General features: G+C 31.1%; 1 protein-coding gene across 1 annotated transcript in view; it reads left to right on the top strand.

Moving 5' to 3' along the window:
- LOC145247492 (procollagen galactosyltransferase 1-like) overlaps nt 1-20,814 on the top strand; it is a 330,273-nt gene extending 309,459 nt beyond the window's left edge. Inside the window, exons 8-14 of the mRNA XM_080109303.1 lie at nt 328-404; nt 3,167-3,273; nt 6,443-6,517; nt 7,025-7,082; nt 9,831-9,958; nt 13,112-13,315; nt 15,147-20,814. Of these exons, the coding sequence (XP_079965429.1) occupies nt 328-404; nt 3,167-3,273; nt 6,443-6,517; nt 7,025-7,082; nt 9,831-9,958; nt 13,112-13,315; nt 15,147-15,372 (875 nt within the window). The 3' untranslated portion in view covers nt 15,373-20,814. The remainder of the gene's footprint in view (nt 1-327; nt 405-3,166; nt 3,274-6,442; nt 6,518-7,024; nt 7,083-9,830; nt 9,959-13,111; nt 13,316-15,146) is intronic.
- Nucleotides 20,815-26,714: the final 5,900 nt, after the last annotated feature.

The following is a 26,714-nucleotide window of genomic DNA, read 5'->3' as shown; positions in this document are numbered from 1 at the left end:
TATTAAGTCAAGATCAATTCTTACTGTCTCTGCTGAAGTTTGTATGTATGTGTGTGTGTGTGTATATATATATATATATATATATATAGATCAGTCTCTGCAAGTCTTAAAAAGTTAAATACTGGTTGTATATGTAAGAGTTATCTACTCCTGTGTTGAAATAGTACTGAAGAGTTATCTGCCCTTGATACAGGTTGTGCCGGACAGTTATCTTCTCCTTAGTGTTATATAAGAACCGATGTAAGCAGCCATTTATTTTTGGGTGTTTTGATCTTTTTGGAACTCTGAAATACTTTACACTGAAAAATTGTTTTTGTCTCATTTCAGTCTATGAGCCTCCACTTCGCAAGTCTCCATTTGTTTATGTAGCTGAACGGAAAACAGACAAACTTGGTTTTGATCAGGTAAGAAAGATCTTTATTTACTCGCCTTCCCACAATAAGATCGTTTTTTTTTTTTTTTGTTTTTTTTAAATGGAGAAAATCCAGCTCCTCAAAGAGATACTCAGGATCGAGACAAAAATAAAAGGATTAAAAAATAAAAGCAAAAATCTGGTAAGAAAGTCAGAAACAAAGAAAAAAAGCATTTTTTTATTTCACTTAATTTATTTTTTTCATTTTCATCTTCAAATTTTAATCTTTTTTTTTTTCAATTTAGAAATAAAAACCTATGAAAATGTGTTGTATATTGCAGTTTAAAAGAAGAAAAAGATTTACTTATAAAACTATGAGGTTAATGCAGTTTGCTTGATGTATTTTCCAGTATATATATATATATGTGTATATATATATATATATATATTTACAAATTGTCACTTGTTTTCGTCTTTCTTCCTCAGCACGATTACATTTCATTCCTTGCATTGTGTCGGTCGGCACTAACCCTATTTGTGTTTAACCGGCTTTCTCCTAAAGAGGAAGTTTCATGAGAGTATGAAATTCATAAGCAGTCCCCAGTCACATCTATATCCCTGTAAGGGATATAGATGTGACTGGGGACTGCTTATGATGATGACGATGACGACATTAGGTTTTTTTACAACTCTTACAGGGAGGTGTTGACGTCCTCCTATATACCCATTTTAATAATAACCAGGCTCAACATTGCTTAACCTTGGTGATCCGACAGGAACCAGTGTTTCAATGTGATTATGCATTGTGATAGCCTTCTAAATCTCTTCTACATATCTATCGCGCACAATGCTTCAAGCAAACTACATTTCATTTTTATATATTTATTTATATTATCTAGAATGCATAAGTGTAATTGATCTACACAAACTGAATCAAATTAAGAAATATAACTAATAAGCTGTACAGATTCACATCTCATTGATACAATATGTGTGTATTTTTACTTATGTTTCATACTTGCATTGTGTTCTTACTTGCATCAGTATAGTTTGATGAAAGTTGTGTATTGTGATATTTCGGGGGAAAATATAACTTCTTTGGATATGTTTGATTTCAAGCATTCATACGGGACTGTTAGCAAACAATTCACCCCTTATTGTGGAATATAATTGTTAAAGCAAATTTTCGGAACGCAATAAAATAGAGGTGTAATCTTGTACAGTTATTTTAAGTTAGTATTATTGCTTTGCTAGAGTTGTTTTATGTGAGTTGTCTCCCTTTAAATATGGAAATTGGGTTTATCTTTTTTTTCTATTATGCAATACAGACCATTGAAATAGAGAAGATAAATTTTCCGATATAGTTTAATCCAAGTAAATAATTTATCTAATATATAAACGACTATATGTCAGTCTGTCTGTTTCCATATTTTCAAACTTTATTTCCTCTGAAACTAAAAGTCACAGAGCGGTATTAGGGGCCTCAAATGATTGGATTTTGATGGGCTGTTCTTTTATGGGTCTTTAGCCAAAAATTATTTTGAAGGTATCAAAAATGGGTCAAAATTAAAAAAAAAATTGTTAAACATTTTGTACATTCATTTTAGTTTATTTTAAATTTTTAATCAGTTCATATGCGTGTCATGTTGGTACGGTGGTAACGTCACCAGCTTTGAATGCTACAATTTTGGTTTCAACGCTAGCTGATAGCACTTAAATAATTTTCTTTTTAATTTTGTAATCACGACTCTATAATAATATATACGAAGTCTGGACAAATTAAAATATCATATTTAAGCATATTTTAGGCCCCGGGCAAAGCTTCCCCTTCCCCCTAGTAAGGAAATATCATTCTAACATGGTAGTGTTTGAATATATGGATAAGTGGCAGTTTTAGTTATTTAGAACTTTTTTAAAGCTTCACCGCTCACTTATTTTTCGACCAGATTTCAAACAATTATTGCAGTTTATAGATCACATTCTCAGCTATATTGTGAAAAAATAATTTTGAATTTTCGTTCAGTAAACAAAAGTTACGATGAATTTTCTGGTGTTCAAAATCGTAAAAATATGTAAGAAGATGAGTGACGCTATTTATGACTGGTTTCTGTAGCAACCACGTCGCTGAAGCGACGTGGTTGCTACTAATTCAAAAGAGAAGTAACAAGTGAGAATGAAAGCATGAAAGGGAGATAATTGGCGTGATTTTATTGAAAGCAGACGAGTCCCGTGCATTGTTATTACATATGTGTTTATGGGGGCAAAAAATAAGACTGAAATTAAACAAAGAACAAGTAAATTTATTCGAAGCCTGGAAAAGTCATGGATTACAATAGAAAAATGCGAGCATGAAAAGTAATATGGTTAAGCTTAAACATGGAAAAGTAAAGGACTAGTTGTAAAAACTGGAAAAGAAAAAATATTCTAGTAAAAAAATATAATAAATTTATAACTTAAAATATTGCAGCATTACAAATTTTTTTAAATTCAATTTATAACATATAATCAATTCTTAATGCTGCAATATTTTAAGTTATAAATTTATTATATTTTTTACTAGAATATCTTGTCCTTGTATTTTTCAGTTCTAACAACTAGTCCTTTACTTTTCCATGTTTAAGCTTAAGCATATTACTTTTCATGCTCGCATTTTTCCATTGTAATATAAAATGCAGAGGTGTAATGAATTGATACAAACTGAAGCAAATTTAGATATATAGTGCTGGAATAAGCTATGTAGATTCACGTTTCATTAAAAATCTTGAAGATCGATTCACATTTGTTTATAACTTTTATTTTTGTTTTTTTCAAAAGGTTTATGTAATCAACCTGGTCCGACGTCCGGAAAGAAGACTTAAAATGATTGCTACTTTAAAAGAACTTGGTATTGATGCTTACTTTCTGGACGCTGTTGATGGAAAGTGAGTGATTCCTTGGATTTAGATTGAAATATTTAGTATGAACTGTGACTATCCAATTTAGTCCAGGAGTGATTTTATTCGCAATTTGGGTTCTTTGTTTTGTTTTTTTGTTGTTGTTTTTATAAACTATGCCATTTTTTTTAATTTTTATTTTATCCAAAGGAAAATAATCCTGTATTGACAAATAGTTATCTTTTACTTTTAAGGTGATGTCTGTATTAAATAATTCCTACCTAATCAAAGTAAAATCTGTATGGATGAATACAATGGATGTGCACGTTTATACATTTTACAAAGTAAGGTATAAAAATTTAATACCTTACTTTGTAAAATTTATAAAAGTGCACTTTGAAGATAAATAAATTTCAAATTGAATCTTGTACCTTTTATTTTTAAAGCCTATAATAAAAACATTTTGTTTAACAATTTTCATGCCTTGGATGAAATGCTTTTCCAACTTGTGTGTGTGTGTGTGTGTATGTGTATATATATATATATATATATATATATATATATATATATATATATACTAGCAAAGTACCCGTCGTTGACTGGGTTCAAAAACAGCCTACAGAAAATGGACTCTGATTATTGAAAGTATGATAGGTTATGAAAAGGAAGGGTTGTAAAGAGATAGCTTCGAATTTGGGGGTATCAAAACCAAAGCAAAATATGATGAAAGTAAAAATAAAATAGATAAACCCCATAATTTATTATACCATACCTGTTCTCACTGAAACACTTATCACAATATTCTGTGGATCTATATTAAAAGACCTTGTTAAACTTTGTGTCATATTTCCATTCTATGGAGGTCAGGTACGAACGAACACCCCATAATTTTATTATACCATATTTCTTCAAACTGAAACATAATTATCAAAGTATACTTACGCAGATAGATATGAAAAGTCATTATTAAAGTTTGTGCCTATTTCCATTCTATGGAGGCCAGGCGCGAACGCAAACCCCACAATTTTATTATACCATCCCTATTTAAGTTAAAACATACTTATCAAAGTATTATGTACATCTGTATCAAAAACACTTGTAAACGTTTTTTTTAATTTTTTATTTCCATACTTTGTGGACCAGACGCGAACGCAGACCCCACAATTTTAATGAACCACCATTCGGCCAGATCAAAGATACCCATTCCTGTGTCTCAATACATCTATCATTATATGTAATCAGTTTTTTAAAATAGTCAACCATACAGGAACCTATTCGTGGCCAGACACACACACACACACACACATTCAGCTTTATAATATATATAATATATATATATATATATATATATATATATATATATATATATATATATATATATATATATGTGTGTGTGTGTGATAAGGCGAGTCCTGATACAATTACCAAGTCTGTTCTAAAATTCCTGATTCCAATTCTATGAATATTTTTTAAATATTTAGTTATAGTTGTTGCTTTTTAAGTTTCTTTTTTAAATTATTTTTGGATAACCATAAAACGCCATGTAATATGTGCATATATTTTTGCAAACATAAGTGTACACTTGTATGAGTATCTAGTAGAACCCCGGGGTACGGCATTAAAAATTAGTAACAAAATACAGTACAGTATATAATACACATGTATATAATCAAATAACATGGTAAGGCAGGGCAAACACCATAACCAGGGGATGGAAAAAACATTGTATTCCGCATCGTAACCTGAAAAAAACGTATCCTAGGGTCATCTTATTCCGGGGTTCTACTGTTGATCGATTTTAGATATCAAATCGATAAATATTTATTTATTATTAGTATGAGCAAAGGAAAACAAAATTTTGTAATAAAAACAAAACAAAATGTTTTGGCATTGTAAAATAGGCACAATTTTATTTACAATTTTTTTATTCCAATTAAGTGTCCCAACACTAAACATATCCTTGGCCTTCGGGTCAAGATCAAAGTGTAGTATCTGTTCTTCAGATGCTGCACTTCTATTTCTTGTTCTCTGTCAGTGGAGGAGAAATCCTTCACGACTGAGACATTTTTTGTTCCTTTTCTCCACATTAAAAAACGACCCTGGTGTCTAACTCTGTCTCGTGGGGAGATATTGTAAATAGGAACACTAAGGAGTTGTTCGAAGGCAATGATAGTGAAGTCTTGTAGGAGAACACAGAGTATGAGACAAGGAAGTAGTTTAAAATTGATTGGTAAACTAATGGAATTATCTCCCTTTAATCACTGAGGTTTTATAACAAAAAGTAAATAACATTTTGCTCTTGACAAATTTTCCGTAGTCAGTTGCCCTTTAGTTACCATTGCTCCCAGATCCACTTTGGTCCAGAATGGTGATATTTTTTAGGGCATCTGATGCTATCGGATCAGGCTGTCTGAAGAGACTGGTTTTCTGACCAAAAATACACCAAACATAGATGTTATTGTTTTTTTTTTCTTATCCCTTTGCAAAACTCAATTATGTTCTGCAATGTCAAAAACGAAAACAATTTTCTTCTACCTTGTTGAGATTGATTGTTCTGAGGTATGTCTCTGGTACTGTGCAGTTCTAGGCGGTCCAGTCTCTCAGGCTTTACCTTCTCCTGTTAAGAGGTTTATTGCTAATCATCTGAAGTGCTCCTACTGGGATGCTCAGGAATTTTGTTTATTACATACCAGAGTGCTCTTCCTCTTGAATGTTTGCTTTTCGAATCCTACTTTCCAGCCCTTGTGTCACAGCATCCTGCGGTGGGCATGAGATAGAATAGTTATTTCCCTTTTAAACTGTACTTAGGATTTAAACTTTTTCATTTTCCAACATTCCGCTAAACCACTTAACGGTACTTTGCTATTTCTATCCTATTTTATTTTAGTTTGAATTGCTTTGTTGATATTTCTGCTTGTCTCTCTTTCTCTCTACACTTGCAAGTTAAATAGTATTTCTACTTATGGTGATATTTCCTTTTTTGGAAAATTCTAATTAAATTTTTTTTTTTTTTACATTTCTCTATTACCTTAATAAGCATAGTAGTGGAGAGAGAGAAAATATTAAATAGGAGAGAAGGATACACCAACGTTATTTTTTTTTCTTTTTCAATTTTATGAATGTAATTTTAATTAATTCACTTTATAGCAAAAATCTACTCCTGTCGAATATTTGTTGCCAATTGTGATGAAGTGAATCCTTCTTGATATTCTTTCAGGTCTCTGAACGACAGTTATTTGAAAGAGCTTGGAGTGAAGCAGCTTCCTGGCTATGCGGATCCTTATCATGGCAGGTGAGTGATTGTTTTGTGGTTTGACATTGAAAACGCTCAGATAAAAATAATCCTAAGAAATATTAGCGCTTGTCCAGAATTTAACTGAAATAACTTTTTGATTATGGAGAAAAATCTTTGTCTGTACCCCTCACAGAACAAAGATGTCATATTCCAAAACCCACGTAAAATTGATCAAGTATCTTTCTTTTTTTTTACAAAGTTAATCATTTTTAAGCAATTAATGTAAAAACGTTAGCATTACAAGGCTGATCTCACAAGTTTGAACTATTACAGAAACCAAAAGTCACAAAATAGATGGACGGTTTAAACGCCCAAGCAAGCTGATCTGAGTTTTATAATTATATAGATATTGTCTGTATGTTTATTTCTCACCCAGACATTCTTTTAATTCACCTGGGATGCTCATAAAATTGCATTGTCACAATCATCTAAACCTCAAACCTATCTGTGCAATATGTACAATGCTTCAGGCAAACTACAACATTGTTTGTTTGTATATTTCAGGGATATGACAATGGGAGAAATTGGCTGTTTTCTAAGTCACTACCTTATATGGAAAGATGTAAGTGTTTTTATTGTTTACTTGTTTTTCAAATGCCCTATAAAATCCTTTAAAATAATGAGATCTTTTGCCTTACTGTTTTTTTATTTTTTTTGCTGTTTTTTTTTTTGCGTTGATGTTCATCTGTTTAGTAGATTTTAATTAGCGATAAAATTCCCCCAATAATAATCAACATATAAACTTGAAGCGAATTGTGATAAATATGAATACATCCAAGTTCCTCCTCACAAGAATATGATTGTTGTAAGTCATAAATACGTACGAGTAGAGCGACTTGGAAGATGTTAAGATAGGCCGAAAGCATCACGCTTAAGGATATACTTACTCAAACCACGTTCAGTAAAGCGACTTACTAGATCATTACTTAAATACTGTAGCCAATACCTCTCAGCTACTTCAAACGAATATATCCCTTTTGCATAAACCGAAATAATTATTGTGGTATGCTAGCTTCCACTGAAGGAGCAAGTTTATAGGGAATATCAAATTCACTAGCTGTTCTCAGCCACATATAATATCCCAATAATGGAAAGATGACATACAGAGCATAGCATTTTCAAATGGTCACTCATCTGAAACTGGCCAGATTCTATGTCACTTAACTTTAGTGATTTAATGAGAACCAGTGTATCAATGTTATTATGCCATGCAAACTTTTTTCGCTCTCTCTCCCTTAACTTTTTATATGGTATTTACTCATTTACCATAAACCAATGAAAATAAATTTATTCTGACAATTCTGGTCCACCTTATTTTAAAATATCAACTATTAGCAACTTTTGCAAAGAAAGTTTAAAATATATCACAATCTTTTTGGAATTTGAAAACATGATTAAAAACAAGATTCGTGGATTTAAGTGAAATAAAAATTTCCATCAAGGGAGATTACTCTGGCAATGATTCATTAGTCCTTTGCAATAACTGTGATAAGTGCAATAAATTCCATTCAATTTTTTTTTTTTTTTTCTAGGTACGTGCAAAATGAATAGCCGATGTTCAAAATGTATAAATATTTTTTTGACCCATTCCTTTATTTTAAAAAAAAATCACCAAAAATCAGGAAATTAACCAATTTTAATGACATTTTCAGTATGTATCAAATAATGACCATGGAATATAATGAACCATTATTTTTATTTGAATCTTAGTGGAAATGTATTATTTTGTTTAAACAATAAAACATCTTTTACTGAAGTTATGGTTTTCAGTAGTAAATAAATAAATGAATTTATTTTTGCTGTTTTTATGAAAATAAAGCATCGTAAATTGTGACAATAAAAAAAAAAAATGAATTTTTTCAGGAACATTACGAAAAAATTGTGCCTCAACAGGATAAACACTAAACAAAAAGTATTGATAGTGGCAGTAGTAGTGGTATTAAGTGGCAGTAGTAGTGGTATTAATAAACAAATTAAATAATCCACTAACGGCGCTTATAATTTATGACATAATCATGTTGGCATATCAGGTTTCGCTATATCACTGAAGTTAAGCAACATTGAGTCTGGTCAGTAGCAGATGGGTTTACCATGCTAGAAACTTACTTATGCTTAAAAGTATCCTGTATCTATAAAAGGCCACCATTCGCCTATGTTGTCACATTTGGGCTGGTGCATCTGCTACTAGTCTCTCACTCCTGGACAGGGTTCAAAAGAGAGTCCCCAACCTAGTAGATCCTGAACTGTTATCTAAGCTTCAACTTCTGTCCCATCGATGAAATGTTGCATCTCTCTGTTTTACAAATATTTAAATAGTGGATGCTCTGACGAGCTAAAAGCTCTTGTACCCCCTTGATGTAAATACCCCCGACAAACCCGGCAAGTAACAAAATCCCACCCCTACACAGATCCCTAGATGTAAAAAAAAAAGAAGCCTTCTACTTTAATAGTTTTTTTTCTCCAGAACTGCTAGACTTTGGAACTCCCTTTTGGGTTCTTGCTTTCCCAACTGTACTGATATACAGAAGTTTAAGTGCAATATGAGCAGACATCTTGCTGCTCAACTCCCTACATAGTATCCCTGCAACTTATGTCCCTGAGAGTAGCCCTCTACATCAAAGTGGCATTTTGCCTTGTTTGGGGTTAAAATGGAATTAAAAAAAAAAAAAAAAAATACCAGGTGCTGTACGTAGAACATTGACACTAACTTCAAGAATTGCAAAAATCTAACATTGTCATCTCCTAACTGCGATAGACACATGACTGGGGATTGTTTATGAATTTAATATTCCCTTGACGTTTCCTCTTTCAGATGAAGCTGGTCCAATGTAGCTGCTCCCCTATATGATTTGGTGCTACCAGATCAGGCTGCCTGATGATATTGGCTTCCTGACCAAAAATGCACCAAACATTGATTTTATTCTTTTTTCCTTTTCCCTTTACAAAACTCAATAATTTTTCCCTTTCTCGTTACTAAACTCAAAGCCAAAAACAAAAACAATTTTTCCTCTACAAAACAACCAAATCAAAAACCATGAATAAATGTGCTTATATAAGATACTTGAAGCATCTTTTTCACTGGATTAGCATTAAATAATCCAAAACTTAAAACTATTAAACTCATTAAGTTTCAAGGGGAGGTAATTTAAATAAAAACTATGCAAGTTCTACATTTTAAAAAAATAATTAGCTATTTTGATAGTTGCATGATGGCGGATGGGTTTTGCTTAGAAATAAACTAAAACTGAATTGGTTTTATCATTTTTTTTTTCCATAAACCAATTAAAATTTTTTTTTCTTTTTTTCTTAGATTAAAGAAAATGGATATCAAAGGATTATCGTTTTTGAAGATGATGTCCGATTCGAACCGTTTTTCCGACAAAAATTAGAAAAGATAGGATACGAGGCAGAATATATTGCCCAAGAATGGGATCTTATGTAAGTAAAGCAAATATTTGCCATTTTTTTCATCTTTTACTTTTCTGAATTTTGAGGTGGAGATTCATTATTTGGATTCTTCAGATTGCTGTTCTTATTTTTAGCATTATTTTCACAAGGGTTCAGTCAACCTAACCTATTCTTATTATAGTCTGTAATTATTTTTCATAATCTTTGTATATCGATTTATTTTTCAAAAGATCTTTCACATAAATCAGTAAATATTTAATTACTATTAAATTAAATAGCTGGCAAACTTTAAATTAAATTACAGAAAAATATTTTTATTAGTGGTTTATTCCAAATATTAATTTTTGGCATTTGTAATTTAAATACAATTTTGGACATACCCCCCCCTCCCCCGGCATATACGGTATAATTTAGAGGTCCAATTTTCACATCTTTACACATTTAATTAGTCTGTATTTTAGCAATAATGCGTCAAATGGTATACTCCAAGTGGTCTATTGTGTTTGGTTTATCAGCATAGACATGGGGCTTTACATATCCCTAAAGAAAATAATCTAATGAGGTTAAATTGCACAAATTAGTAAATTAATCATATCGTATGTCATGTGGTTCCATCCTGCTGAAACCATATAATGAACTGACAAACTAAGCTGAACTCAAAATAAGTCGTAGTTGTCCAATCTGCAATTAAAGAAAATAGTTGTCAATTTGAAATTAGTTGACTCTAAAAAAAAAAAAAAAATGCCCTACATAGCCGGGATGGTATAATGTTTTTGATAATTCTGAGAGTAAACCCCTTTTAAAAAAAAAAAAATGCCCTACATAGCCGGGATGGTATAATGTTTTTGATAATTCTGAGAGTAAACCCCTTTTAAAAAAAAAAAAATGCCCTACATAGCCGGGATGGTATAATGTTTTTGATAATTCTGAGAGTAAACCCCTTTTTAAAAAAAAAGAAAAAAAAAAAGTATGCCATGAAAACTTGACAAATCCATGGTCTTCGCAGTTGTTATGGTTTTGTTTCAATTTTATGAAAAAAAAAAAGGAAAAATTAATTTAGAAGTTTGGAAATAGAAGAATAAAAAAAAAACAAATATCCCTTCTTTCCTTCTCCCCACCTAATTTTTCCTTCCTTCTCCCCCTTTTATAATAAATTGTAAATTTGTCCAATTATTCCAGCTGGATGCTTAACCTCAACTAGCTATTCTCATTTGATAAGGCCCCTTCAGGTTGAAATATATTTATGAGATCGAACCAAGTTTGTGTTAAAAATTTCTCTGAACTTATATAAATGAATGACAAAATATTCCAAATACCAAGATGTTGTCCATCATCTTACCGTCTATTTCTTTCAGTGTGTATTCGAATATTCATCTCCTCATCGGCACAAAAGTGGGGGGGGGATGTTAAGACACCAAAATACAACTAGCATTTTTTTTATTAAGTTAGATGGATGGTCCAGAAAATATTCAAAATATAAAGAAGTTATGAATTTTAATGTTGATAATGAAGGTAGAAAATTAGGAGAAAAAAATTAGGATAAAATTAAAATCGAAAAATTAGAAAAATAAATTTAAATACCTTATTGAGATTTATTAGGAAATTTGTTTTAAGTTGTTCATTAAAATTTTGTGTGCCTGCTTCAGTGTTTTGGGCCTGAATGGTTGAAATAGTTATAATTATGGTTTATTTTTAAATCTAAATATATATATATATATATTCAAAGATGGCGTAAATATCATAAAAACAATCCAACTACTTTTTAGATATTTTCAGATTTAAGTAATCATGGCCGAAATTCATTTTACTTTTCTTTTAAAGTTAGTAAGTGCTTATTCTTCTGAGTCAGGGCAGAAAATATTTTTTAAAAAATTGACATCAGAATTCCGATTGTTTCTGCACTATGAAACAGGTGGTGTTAAGAAATATTTTTAATATGCTAAAAGAAAAAAAAAAAACAGTAAGATAAACATTTTGGAAATTTTGTCATTTATTTGCATATGCTCTGTAGTTATATGTAACATATATTGAGCTTCATAAATAAAAGCATTAGTATAAATAAATCGTGAATTATAATTAAATAAGCATATTTTTCCCCCATATATATTAATGATGGGATGATTCCAATATTTTTTATGGTTCCAATACAATTACTAATTTCGATTTTTTTTTTTTTTTTTATGAATCTCTAAATATTTAGCTACAGAGTTCCCGCCCCCCCCCCCCATTATCATATAAATATGTTATATGCACAGATATTTTCTCAAACGTAAAAATGCACTTGTGGGGGCGATCTATATATTTTAGTTTTACTTATAGTTTAAAACAAATAAATATTTTATCATTACTACCAGAAGTGAAAGATTTTGTTTGAAACAAAATCAAATTAAAAATATATAATTAAAAATTAAAAGAATCGTTTTTGGCATCAGAAAATAGGCACAAATTTTTCTGATTCTGATACCCTTCGTATTTCTGTCTGTTTGTTCACAAGTTGATTAATACATACAAAAATTCATTACTTTGTCATATTATTCAGTCCTATATATACTATAATTCTTGCAAAATATAAGATTAAAGAGGTGACGTCATTTGCATATTACATTAAGAAAAATTGACTTTATTAAATAGCGGTGTATTAGGTATTGTTTATAGTGAGAAAATTCTTTTAAGTGTTCTATTTAAGTTTATTAAATAAATTTAATTTATATTGATAACATATTTAATTTATTTTTACCGACATTGATTTTTTATGAATCGGTTTGAGTTATTTCCTTTAGGCGCGAACTTTGTTCTTTTTGTTTCCTTTTTCAGCAAAAAAACTTTCAAGCATTATTTTTGGAATTAGTTTAGATAAAATAATTTCCGTGATTTCACAATTAACGTTGTGGTTGTTGGTTACATTTTTGTTTTCATTCGTTCTTTTATTTTTTAAATTTTTGTCGAGCTAACGATAGAGTTGACATATAATGAAAAACTGCTCAATATTCTTAGTATAGCAAGTGTGGCGAAACCGAACTTCATATCGACCCTGGTAACGCTGGGTATCCACGCTAGTTTATATATAAGGCCGCAAAATATTCAGTTTGGTGAAGTTCCATAAAAAATTCTTGTAATCTTTTAAGTGAATGGTTAAACTTTGCAATTAAAAGTTTTTTTTTTGTTTTTTTTTCTCCGTTTCAGTTACATTGGCCGTAAACGTTTATACAGAGAACCTGAACCGGAAGTGGATGGCACGTCAATGCTCATCTGGCCAAACTATTCGTACTGGACCCTCAGCTATATGATAACATACAACGGGGTGCAAAAGCTTTTGGATGCTGACCCTCTATCGAAAATGTTACCCGTTGATGAGTTCATACCAATCATGTTTGACCGACACCCGGAGTAAGTACAGTTGCTCAAATGCTTCTACCTTTTTTATTCAGCCGTTTCGCCTTTTTTTTTTGTTTATTGAAAGACGAGTCTACATTCTTTGTCAAATTGATTATTCTTAAATTCTGAGATTTAACGAAAGTCCCAGTGCGGATTGCTGTTCACCATCAACACCTCACATTCGTACATCTCCAGCCATAGCCGTCAGTAATGCTCGCTATGGTGGCCACATGTTACACACTGTATTGTTTTTGCCAATAGTTTCCGCTGTTGACAAAAGTCAATTACGGCATCTGGTGTCTCAAGATGGTCAAATTCATTGTTGCAATATTTTGGACTTGTAATGGGGTATGATCCCACACAGTCAGATGATTCTATTTATAAATGATGCTGCTAGGAACTGACGAATCGAATTAATTCACGTTCTGCTACCAACCAATCAGAAACCAGAATTGCTTCATAAATATTAAACTTTTCTATAGTAATTTCATATGTTTTTTTTTTCATCTCAACATAAGAATATTTTGCTCTGTGGAATTGTCTACTGCAAACTAGTCACCTCTCAAGACTTGTTTAGAACAACGAACCATCGGAAACGTTTCTGAAACTAAACATGTTTAGCTCTTCTCTTCCTGATTGACTTGCATGTAAGAACTGGTGGCTTTGTTAAATTCTTTTTTCTTCCTCTTCCAGTATTTATCCAATTTCTCGTCTGCTGTTTGGGAGTAGCACTTGCACACGCGTTGAGTTGAAACTGAGTGCATGGTGTTGTGATTGGCTGATCGCCATGTTACATCAGACAGCAGCTAAACCCGAGCTGTTGATGTCATGTTCTGGGGAAAGCTGAGCGAATGGCAAGTTATGTCTCGTTCAAAGGATGCACTAGTACCAAAATTTTAAAAAATTATTTTTGGAACAACCATGCGTCTCTAAGCAATTGTTTGGTTGTTTCTATTCAATGAAATGCTTGCAAGAAGTGAAGAAAAATTTCCTTGACTGTCATACAGACGGTCAGGTTTCAATCCTGGCTTGAGGTAGTTGCCTGTCTAGCCGCACTGATGAGCTGTGAAACAGTACAGTATGTGGATGACTATAATCCTCACAATCTAGAGCAACTAAAGGAGAAAATTACCAACACAGTCAGGAGAATCACCAGAGAAGATCTACAAGCAGTATCTGCAAACGTTGTTAAACGTGCTTAGAAATGCATAGATGTCAACGGGGGCACTTCCAGCATATTTTACGGTCCTGGATATGACCTAAAATTATATCCAGTGGTGAGGCTCCAGCTTGCGGGCTTTGGGGAGTGTGGAGCCACCCTTTAATTACCATTGCTCCCAGGTCCAACTATGGGTTAAATAGAAACCGACTTGAAAACAACAAATATATTCTATTAAAAATTTTTTCTTCAAAATCTTTGGATTCGGCATTAAATAACCTGAAAACAACCAACCAACCAATCCAGCATATTTTATAACACTATATGTAATTTAAACAACGCTACAGGTAACTTAAACAATAAAAGAATGTTCCTCCTCTCTACTTAATTTTCTGGGCTACTTTTAAGTGGTCCGCTCTGTATAAACATTTATATATCTTTCATATTTTTTTATCCATACATATATAAAAAATTGTTTTGAATGTGTTGCAATTTTTGTTTGCTACAAAACCTTTTTTGAAGAAAAAACGCTGGAAATGTTTTGTTGGTTTGGTCAGATATGGTGTCATGCTGAAAGTTGTTCCTTTCAAACGTTATCAAAACTGAATTCACACTTGGTTAAATTATTTTTACTTTTAATGCAGTTTTTCCTAAAATACTTTTCTTCTCTGCTTCTTGTTTTAGGTCAGAATGGAAAGCTTATTTTTTCCCTCGGAATCTCATCGGTATGTCAGCTGAACCCTTACTTGTTTATCCGACACACTACACGGGGGAGGCCCATTACATTTCTGATACGGAAGATTCCATTTTGATCACCGAGGATGACGGGGAGGATGATGACGAAGAAGAGGAGGAGACAACATTGCCAACGGCTGGCCTCAATGTGGAAAGTCCGAAAGTTGAATTGTAACAAAGGAAGGGAATTATTCAGCGATTTGCATTAAAAAAAATTCTGGCAAAAAAAAAAAAACTAAAATAACAACAAAAAGAAACAAATAATAGCAAATGGAGAAAGGTTTCATTGTTTTGAGCAATCTGATTGGTTTAAAAATGTAACAGAAAACTCATTGGGTTAAATTTTAACAATTTTTTTTTTCTTTAGTCTCCCCCTCCCTTTTTCTTTTTGTATGTATTGCATCAAAAATAGCAAAGCCGGTCTTTTTTTGGTCCAAATTCATAAAAGTCTGTTTTGAAGACTACTCATTTGATAATCATGTTGGAAACTGTTTATATCAGAATATTTTTTTAAAGAAATGAAAAAAAAAAAATTATCTTTCTCTCTCGCCTTTTTCAGACTAGAATTTCTATTTAAAATCAAAGTATTCCAAATATTTTCTTGTACATAAATCACCTGTCATTTCGAAACACGTCTTGCAAAAAAAAAAAAAAAGGCGTATAGTTTCAAAAATTAAATACCAAAAGGAAATGGTCTTCCCAGTTTTTGGTGCTTTACATAAATTATTGGGAGAAGCAAGTTTCTGAAAGATTACAATTTAAATCCAATTTTCTGATGCCACAGAAAAAATTCGAAATCAAGGGTCATTCATTTCTTTTATTTTTGTTTTGTTTTTTTTGTTTTTTTGGGTTTTTTTTTTTTTTTTTTTTTTTTTGCTTTCATATATATCAGAAAAAATTTATTTCTATTTTCTCAGTATTCAAAACCTGATAGTATTTAAATCTGTTTCCAAAACATTTATGTTCTTTTTTATGTACGTTTTTACATAGTCCCTCCCCCCTTCATGAATTTGAACTTAAATTTCAAATTCGTTATGTGTCAGATTGTTCCATAAGTTCTATCTGGATTTAAATTTTCTAAAATTTAATAATAAATGGAAATGTCTGACGAAACTAAATAATATTTATATATTGTTAGCTGTACCTCTTTGGTGTTGCTTGGTTACAGTGGTTGCACATTTTTTTTTTAAAATTAATTTCAATTAAAAGTAAAATTTGAAAAAATAGGCAAGAAACAAAATAAATTTTTTTTAAATGTGTAACTTACACTCGTACACAGAAATGTAAAAAGTTATTAATGTAGAGAAAAGAAGCCAATTATTGAGCAAATTTTTCCAAATGAACTAAGGGAGATAAATTAGTTTAATTTGCAAAGATTTATCTATCTTGCATCATTTCATTCAATATTTAAGATTTTCATCATTGCAGCAATCTTCCTAACTGGAAACATTTTTGCTTCTAAACTGAAACCCAAGACATTTTGGTATTGTGAAAAAGATACTGAAAAAATGGGGAAAAGGGGGAGAATATCATTAGGAAAACTCAAATGTTAGATGCATTGCTAAATTTCAAAATCCAACAAGCTAACTTTAAATGTTGCATCTCTTTTCTTTCGGAGTTCGATCTCAGAAATGGACATGGCTCTTCATGTGGGGGGCAGGGGTCAACACTTTATCTCTATATGCGATACATAGATATTAGTTCTCTTTTACCTCTCAAACAATGATTTAGTAAAGAAGTTGAGAACATAATTTTAATTGACCATTTAAATATCTTATAGTATACTTTATTGTGGTCTCTTAGTCTTACCGGATTCCAGTACAAAAATTCATCTGGTCTGGTGGAGTGTCCAACTTCATGCTGTTACTTGAGATAACATCATTTGAAGAAGGTGCGTGATTCCTAATAAAAGTTAGTGTGGTTTAACCATACCGAGGAGATCTTATTTGGGCCATGAAGACTGATTTTTGATATATTTAGTCAGTTTACTTGTAGCAAAAATGTCCTTATGCCAGGTTATCCTGATAAACCCTTGTATAAAAGAACCTTAGACACTGGAGGATGGTGTCTAGTAGGCATTTAAGTTCTCTCTGAGAATGTCATTTGATGATTTGATTACACTCTGGTCAATAGAGCCACAACATAGTATATAAGAGCTAGATACGTCCTAAAATTGAATACTGCTGAGCAGGAGTTGCTCAGAGCACCCTATCCTACCTTGACAAAGTTTTAAAGCGACTTCAAAACCTAGTAGGTGATATTTTTTCTTCCTTGCCTATGCTCTTACATTATTTTTATGGCAAGTACTCGTCTGAGCTCCAATTTATCCTCCCCTTGCAAAATTTCAAAAAAACACTTGTTTAGCTACAACAACCACCAACAATTTACTCCATTCTCTGTGTCTAAATCTAAATGCTGAACATGAACAAAGTTTATTTCCTAGAACTGTCTACTTGTGGAACTCTGTTCCACTGGCTTGCTTTCCAGCTGACTAGAATATGGTTGTCTTTAAGTCCAATGTAGACAAGTTTTTGTTGAGTTGCCTCCCCCCCACCTTAAATAATTCATTTCTACCCAATTTTCACCACTAACTATTAACATTATTATCTCAGTGACTATTATATACTCATTACCCCTTATCCTCGAGTGGCATTCGGGCTTTGATAAGTGGTGACTCCTATCTAAAACAAGGCCAATAGCTAGTAGTCGCATGCTCTCGTGTAATGAATGAATGCGTGAATGTAAGAATGACATGAAATTCTTAAAGATAAACTAAAATGAGCGAAAAATGGGCTGAAATGACTTAAATAAATAAAAAGTAAATGACTTAGAATGACTTTAATGAACTTAAGGATGAATTGAATGACCTTAAGGATGACTTGAATGCTTAAAAAATAACTGGAATCCTTCAAAAACAACTTGAATGATCTGGAGAATGACTTGAATGGCTTTGAGACTGACTGGTTGTAAAGTGGGTGATCATTTTACATTAAATTAATACAGAAAAGTGATCCCTCACTTTATATCACAACATTACAAACATAAGTACAGCATGTAGTAAGAACAGATACTACATTTAAAAGCTAAGAACATGTATTAACAACAGACCTTTGATCCAAGCACAAAAGTGTTATGGACAGACCGACGGATAGACTGACGGAGTGACTTGTAGAGTCACTTGCACACAACTAAAAATTCATATTGACTGATGACATTGGCGTGCTAGTTCAAATCCTGTTGATTTTATGGCATCATTTTCATAATGGATGTTGGCAACTTTCACATGATTCTTCCTGTAAAGTATCTGATTATAAAAAGAACTGAGGGAAACTAATGCCATTGTGGACTGACAACCTGGATATGCCAAATTTAAATCCTTTCACGATCGATGTTGGCAACCTTCACCTTTTCTATCTTGCAAGTACCTAATATTAGAAAGAACTGAGGAAACCAATCGTAGCGATGAACTTGAGCCAGTAGAAAGTCGTTACATGCAAATTTAGGTTTTTTACGTCAATTCATGTTTTTTCATATCTGCTTTTAGTGTTGCATTCTTTTGATTAGAAATTCAAAATTACGTAGTTTAAGTATCACAACAATAGAACGTTTCTGAATTCTTTAGATAAAACGATGCAGTGGAATCTCGAGATACCAAATTTTTAACTTATGAAATTTGATGTGAAAAATATTTTTGTCTGCATACGAAAAAATTTTCAGGATACGGAAGATACAAATGACAAGAACCCTGCTCTTCCAGGCTTGCCCACAATAATCGCTATTTTTCAGGCGCCTAATTCTTTGAAAATCTCTTTAAAATCAAGGTATTATTTTATTTAAAAAAATTTTGTTGTAATTTTATGGAAATTTTTTATTTTTGTTTTTTTTTTTAATCTAAAAGTTTAATTTTTTCTACTTACCTCCCCCCGCCCTATAAATCTAAAATTATTTTAACAATTGTAAATTCATGTATGCATTACAATTTTTATTTTATTTTTTTTTTTACCCAATTCAAAGAATACAGATTAAAAGAAATTGTGTTTTAATTTTTACTGTATACTCTCTGAAAAGTTTGTAAAGGATGGGGGGTGAGGGGGGGGTGCCACTTTTCACAAAATAGCTGTAAGAAAGTAGATAATAATTAGGTGATTTCTGTATAAAACGCCTTTCAAGATATGAAAGCTAAGCCGGAATTAAATTTTGTATCTAGAAGTGCCACTGTATGTTTAAAAAATGTTCTGTTGGATATTTTGATGGTTGTCTTTGTGATCCACAAATAATTAAGTGCCTTTTAGAATCGTTTTAAAAAAAATATAAATAATTTTAAATCCTTCATTGTCTCCAATATCTCATTTTTTACTTCCAAAGAAAAAAAAGCCACAAATTTTAACAGCTGAGATGGTGTAAATATAACAATCAGAATAAAAACTTAATCAAAAACTCGGCGACTCTAATATTTGATTGAGGAGTTAAATAAACCCAATCATTTATTAAAAAAATAGGTCCTGATTACTAAAATTCGAAAAACTTGGCGGCTCAAATATTTTGTAACTTATAAAAAAATAGCAATTGCTATCTGAATAAAATATGCATCAGGTATTCTTGAAAGCCAAATCACAATGCAATATTATGAAAATAATTGTTTGAAATTTATAATTTAAATATTTTGGAATCGGACTCCATCTTTAGTATTTTGTGCATTTTTTTTTTTTTTCCTTTTTTCTTTTTTTCTTCTTGCCATTTCGTAAAGTTGGAGAAAGAAAAGTCAGTAAAGATCTGCGCGTTGTCTCTCAGCGGTTGTATTTTGAAATGCCAGAACAGTCTGTTGGCTATGCAAGATTAACATCAGGGGTCTCAGTTCCGTTACAGAAGCGCTGATTTAATTCAAATAAAATATGCATCAGGTGTGCTTGAAAGCCAAATTACAATGCAATATTATGAAAATAAACAAATATTTTACTTGTTTGAAATTTAAATATATTTCGGAGTCGAACTCCATCCTCAGTAAGAAAGAAGGAAAAAAGATGTACGAAATACTGAGGATGAAGTTTGACTCCAAAACATATTTAAATTATAAATTTCAAACAAGTAAAATATTTGTTTATTTTTCATAATATTGCGTTGTAACTTGGCTTTCAAGCACACCTGATGCATATTTTATTTTATTCAAATTAAATCAACGCTTCTATAACAGAATTAAAAAAAAAAAAAAAAAACAGGCTCCTTCAGTCTTGGACAGACTAAGGATACCCACGAAGGGTTGCCTGCGCGTGAAATTTTTGTGGCAGGAGGTGCACAATCTCCAACCACACCTCTCCTGAAACGACATTGTTAAATACCAGTGGCAAGTAAAGCACAGAACGACAGGAAACAAATGCTGAGATAAGCTTTGTTCCGTCTGCCTGCTTCCCTCCGGACTACAACTTGGATGTCTTCAAGTCCAATGTTAACAAATTCCTAATGAACCGCCCCCTTAAGTAAACATTTCAGCAAATCTCCTCACTAACGTAATGTACTTGCAATAACCCTTATCCCTGAGTGGCTTCCGGGCCTTGATAAGTGGTGATCACTGTGTAAAAAAAAAAAAAAAAAAAAAGCAGAGAGCACATACAAATGGTCACTCATCTGGTACTAACCAGGCTCAATGTTGCTTAATTTTGGTGATCAGCCGAGAACCGGTATGTCAACGCGATTATGCCGTACAACTCTTGACAATTGCTATCCATTTAATTCAGTTGAGAAATCAATCAGTAAAAATAATCAATTATTTGGGATTGTCAATCCCGACATATTGATCTATACATCTCGGGAATCAATATAATTTTGATTTGAAAATTCTGATTCAAATTTTAAATCTATTTTTTATTTTAAACTCTTTGAACATTGAATTCCTGAACATCATATTTGATTGAGAAGTTAAATAAACTCAATCATTTATTAAAAAAATATGTCTAGAAAATAAATCTATAAAAGTGAGAATGTGTGAGGACATTTCTCAATTTATGTACCTAACAATTTTTTTATCTACAGACTTGAAATTTGGTATATGGGATATTCAGATGTGGCAAACTTTTTCATCGGTTTTCATCCAGGAAAAAGGAAAAATTAGCAAATTGGTATGTAGGAATTGTCAGATTTTTATCTGTTTGTCAAATGTGCGGTCGAGAAACATGATAGCTTCCTTATGTGAAGGATAAGTAGGTTTGAAAAAACCTGTAAAGATCGTGTCAAGCTAGTGCAATAGTTATCGTACTTGACTCGCTATGTTTAGGTTTTGGTTCCATTTTCTGTTCGAGTATTAAGTTTTTTTACTTACAAAAAGTGAACTGTTTAGAAAAAACAATACTCACATGCACATGTCTCAGTTTCTTTTCGTTTTTTTTTTCTCTATTTTTTTTGTCTCCATTTTTTTTTCTCCATTATTTTTTTTTTCTCCATTATTTTTTTTTTTCTCCATTATTTTTTTTTTTCTCCATTATTTTTTTTTTTCTCCATTATTTTTTTTTTTTCTCCATTATTTTTTTTTTTTCTCCATTATTTTTTTTTTCTCCATTATTTTTTTTTTCTCCATTATTTTTTTTTTCTCCATTATTTTTTTTTTCTCCATTATTTTTTTTTTCTCCATTATTTTTTTTTTTCTCCATTATTTTTTTTCTCCATTATTTTTTTTCTCCATTATTTTTTTTCTCCATTATTTTTTTTCTCCATTTTTTTTTTTTTCTCCATTTTTTTTTCTCCATTATTTTTTTTTTTTCTCCATTATTTTTTTTTTTTTTTCTCTATTTTTTTTTTTTTCTCCATTATTTTATTTTATTTTTTTTTCTCCATTATTTTTTTTAAAGGAATTTAATGTTACATTTAATACCTACGGTATTTCTGTTTATAATAACTAAGAATTCTGCATAAATTAAAATATATTATGCATATTTTACGACCGGACAACATCTGGCGGCCTGCTAGCAATCTATATAATGCGACATGACAATTTCATGTTCATTCGTACATTATCACCTTTCATCCTTTTTTTCTGTTTGTAATAAATAAGAATTGTGTATTAATTAAAATATGACACTTATTCATATTTTCTGACCAGGGAACGCCTGGCGGTCTGCTAGTTATTTTATAAATATTTGATGATGTTAGAACTTGGAGCATAAAATTTTTAACCTGATGAAAATTGTCATGGAATATATCAAAATAGGTTGTTGTGTTATGGAAGATAACGTGGTGTTATAAATAACATAGTTGTGACGTCCATGAAATGAATTGCATGAAAGTGTATATCACGCATAAGTATTTGAAGATGTTAAGAAGTTGAATTATGGAAACCAAAGCAACCCTGAACACCATTTAGCCGATACTAATTCAATAAAAAGTTAGATAAATATTAACGAGATAAGAAAACGTCTATAAACAAATGCAAGCCAACGATCAGTTGAGGCATGTTTTTTAATTGGTTTATTCGTGGTAATATCTGTACATTAAAACTTAAATAAAAAAATAAATAAAAAAAAAACTTAGGCTTTCTGTTTCATCTACTGTTCAAACATTCATTGTTCCATAACCTGTGAATTGTGATTACAGGTTTTTATATTAGAAAACTAACTCGAATATCTGTCTTACGACACCTGGTTCCGACCAGTTCTAAGTGACAGTGTTCTAGAAGTTTGAGATATAATCTTTAGTTCAGGCAATAATATAATAATATAATAATCAAAACTTCGACAATTGACATTTATTTAAAAATTTTAATGATTGGAAATATTTTTAAGCCTGTGGTATTCACCCTGTGCAGGTTGAAGTGTTTACCTCCAAAGGTGGAAGTGTTAAGGGAATATTAAATTCACAAGTGATCCCCAGTTGCCTGCATATTTCGGTAAGAGAAGATAATGATTTCTGTTTTTGCAGTTCTTGCAGGAAGGTATTGGCATCTTCCTACATAAAGCACCTGGTTTTCTCAAATGGTCATCCATCTGGTACTGACCAGGCTCAGCATTGCTTAACTTCAGTGACCTAATGAAAACTAATGTTATTGTGATTATACCATATATTGGATGAAGTTGAAAATAATTTTTAAAAAGAACAAAAATCACATAGTCTTCTGTTTGATGAATCACCATGGCAACAAGGGTTTTGATTTTATTATGGAAATATAATTTTATTTAGCGGCAGCATTTTTTTTTTTTTTTTTTAACTCTAAACTATGTACTGAGCAACTGATACCCTTTGGCTGTTATTTTATTTTTTATTTTTATTTTTTTTTTTTTTAAGGACTAAAAAAAGTTGTCAATGACTAAGACTCTTGTTTTTTAAAAAATTTTCAAGAAAAAAATCAGAAAAGTTGTTTCATTGTTTATCTTCATCACAAAAAAAAATCTCATGTGTCAGTTGGAAGAATATAAAAGTTATTTCAAAGCAAAACCGAACAAAAATCGACTTCTGTTGAAAGAGATTTACGCAAACGTCTAGAAACCATCAAAGCGTTTTTATTTGTTTTTCGGGTTTTTTTTCTACTTGGATGCTGAAAAAAAAAATACTGGCAAAATGGCAAATAAAGACAACGTCAAACCAAAAATTAATTTTATACTGCCATGTAAAGAGGACGACAGATGACTGCTTTTTTTTTTTTTTTTTTTTTTTTTGCTGTGATCCTAAAAAATTGTGAATGAAAAATCAAAAATGGGGAAAGTTGTTGGAGATGGAAACTTTCGTGTTTTTGAATAAAATAAAATTCTTAGAAAAAATGTTTACATATGTTGCAAAAAATATTTCTTGGTGGATGTGGGGGGTATCATTGTTTATCTTTGCCCGAAAAAATCCTTGTTCATAAAGAATATGTACGTGATTTTTTTAATTTTGAATGTTTGACAGTTGTACAGTTTGATTCTGTGTCAATCTGCTCCGGCAAAGTTTGGTTTATGTTTTGTGTTTATTTTTTTTCGTCACGGACATCTCCAAAGCTTATTCATGAAATCTTGCTCAATTCTCTTAAATGAATGTTTAAAATCTATTTACGGTGCTTCTATAGAATTTGAACCAAACAAAAACGATTTTTTGACGAAGCAGATGGAAATATCTAATTCAAAGCTGTTGTCCAGTAGTCAAAATTGAATAAAGAAAAAAATGAAAAAAGATCATTTTAGAAAAAGGATTTATTTCTGACAAAAAAGATAACAAAAAACAATTTGCACATTCTTTCTTGCCTCCTAATTTTTTTGTTTGCTGAAGGAAACAAACAACTTTTCTGATTTTTTTTTTTTTTTTTTTTTTTGTCATTCACAAAAGCACAACAATAATTTTTTTTTTTCTTTAGTCATTCACAAAAGCACAACAATAATTTTTTTTTTTTTTTTTTTTTTTTTTCATCCAGTCCTTTATTATTGCCTGATCAAGATCAGGTTATTAGGGTCAACCATTCAAGATCAAGATCGGGTTATTAGGGTCAACAATTCTTCAAAATGTCTAATCTTGGATTCTGATCACATGATCACTTCTGCAAGTAGGGGGAGGGGTTGGATAGTTCATATTTACGTCTCTGGATTTTTGAGATAAGGATTGGTTATTCATATTATTTGGATTCTTTGAACTACTGTTCTCATCTTGATTATCATTTTCACAGGTGTATTTTGTTGAACTTGGGAATCTGAACGGAATTTTAAACAGAATCCTTTATCTATTTCACGGGTAGGCAGTATGCTTTCATGCCATCAACCATGACTGGATAGAGGTCCTAAGTAATTTGTGATTGAATTTTTAAGTCGTCCACACTGAAAATTGAGCCTTCAGGAGTATATCACTTTTACAATTGATTTTTCCGAGTACTCTAACCACTGTGCCACAGGTTCTTGCAGTCAGAAGTTATGTCGACAGAAACGTTTTAAAAATGAAAACAGTAGTAGGAAGAATACAAATAGGTTTATATTTATATTCTTTTTCTATTTATATAGAGAGAAAAAAAAAACGAAAATAAAAAAACAAAAAAAAACGAAAATAAAGACTATTTACTTATTAGGTTTTAAAATTTTCTTTTTTTTTTTTCTTGATCTATTCCAGAGAATCTTAATAAATTTCTAGGTGAGGGAGGGAGATGGGGGCCTCATAAAATTTCCTAGGGATTCATAAAGATGAGATTCTTGTGTCACACTGCTGAACTCGCTAAAACATTAAGCTGTCGGCATATATACTTTAATTAATGGGTCACAATCATCAAATAAATATTAAAATTACTTTTTGCAGAAAATGCAAACGTATAACTTTACTTTATATAATAAAAGATTATTAAATATTTATATTAATCAAGAATTTCATAATTTCTGTTTGGCATCAGTGAAAAATAATTGGTTGTTAAAGTTATCCAATGTATGGGAGGGGGGGAATAAAAGTAAATATTTGCTTATATTTGTTTATAATCGATGCAAAATTGCACAAATTTTTAATATATATATATATATATATATATTAATTATTATAGATAAAATAGTTATTCAGAGACATGAAACCTGTGTTTGCAAAAAACTATTTTATCTTTAATAAGTAAAATACATAACAAATACGTGTGAATGTATATATTCGTTTACGTCCCTAGACTGTAAGGGAGACAACTTCATAAAAAAAGCATGCTCCCAGGGGAAGTAACTCATACCAAAATGCAATCATTGCCAGAAAAAAAAACTGACCTGTAACACTTTTCTTGTTTTTTAAGGCGGCAAACTTTAAATTAAAATATATCATATAAAAATATTTTTATAATAAAAAATATGCGATTTATTCCAAATTTTTCGCATTCATAATTTAAATACAGTGCATATGGCGTTATCTAGAGGTCCAATTTTCTCACTTTATGCATTAAATTTGGCTGTCTTGTGGAAAAAAAACAAATATTTTATCTTCCAAGTGGTTTATTGTATCTTGTTTATCAGTTTAGACACGAGACTTTACATATCTCCAAAAAAGAAAATAGTCTAATGGGATTAACTCGCATGAACAAGGTGGCCAGTTGACAGATCCATTTAATGAAATTATATTTGTTCATCAAATGTTTCCCTCAGTTAATTGATTGCATCATTTGCAATTTGATGTAAATCTCTTTAGGATGAATTGCCAAACCAAGCTGCCAAATCTGTAATCAAAGAAAATAGTTGTCAATTTAAAGTTTTCCGCCTCTAAAAAATTTTTTTTATATATGTTAGATTGGTGCAAAATTTTTTGCCGCTTTCAAATTCCATTTCGGAAACGAAAAATTGTTTTTAAAAATCTTTATTGATAACAATAACGACCTTCGTTCTCTCTCTATAACTTGATTCCATCTGTTAACAAGCTTTTAAATGCCTCACTTGTAAAACTCTGTAAGTTTTCATGTGAAATATGAATCTAATTAGTGTTCAATCGTCTCTCGTGATATTAACCTTAGGCAATCTAAATGGTTTTGTAAGGTGTGTACAATGGGGAAAGAGGTGGCTGGTTACTTTTAATGCATGTAAAACCAAGCTTCTATCTTTACATCATCAACGTTCTAATCCC

Source organism: Euprymna scolopes, chromosome 25 (assembly GCF_053919585.1).
Source record: "Euprymna scolopes isolate OS-2025 chromosome 25, ASM5391958v1, whole genome shotgun sequence".
Classification (NCBI taxonomy): Eukaryota; Metazoa; Mollusca; class Cephalopoda; order Sepiida; family Sepiolidae; genus Euprymna; species Euprymna scolopes.
The sequence above is the reverse complement of the archived record's forward strand: the minus strand, read 5'-3'. Positions and strand labels throughout refer to the sequence as shown.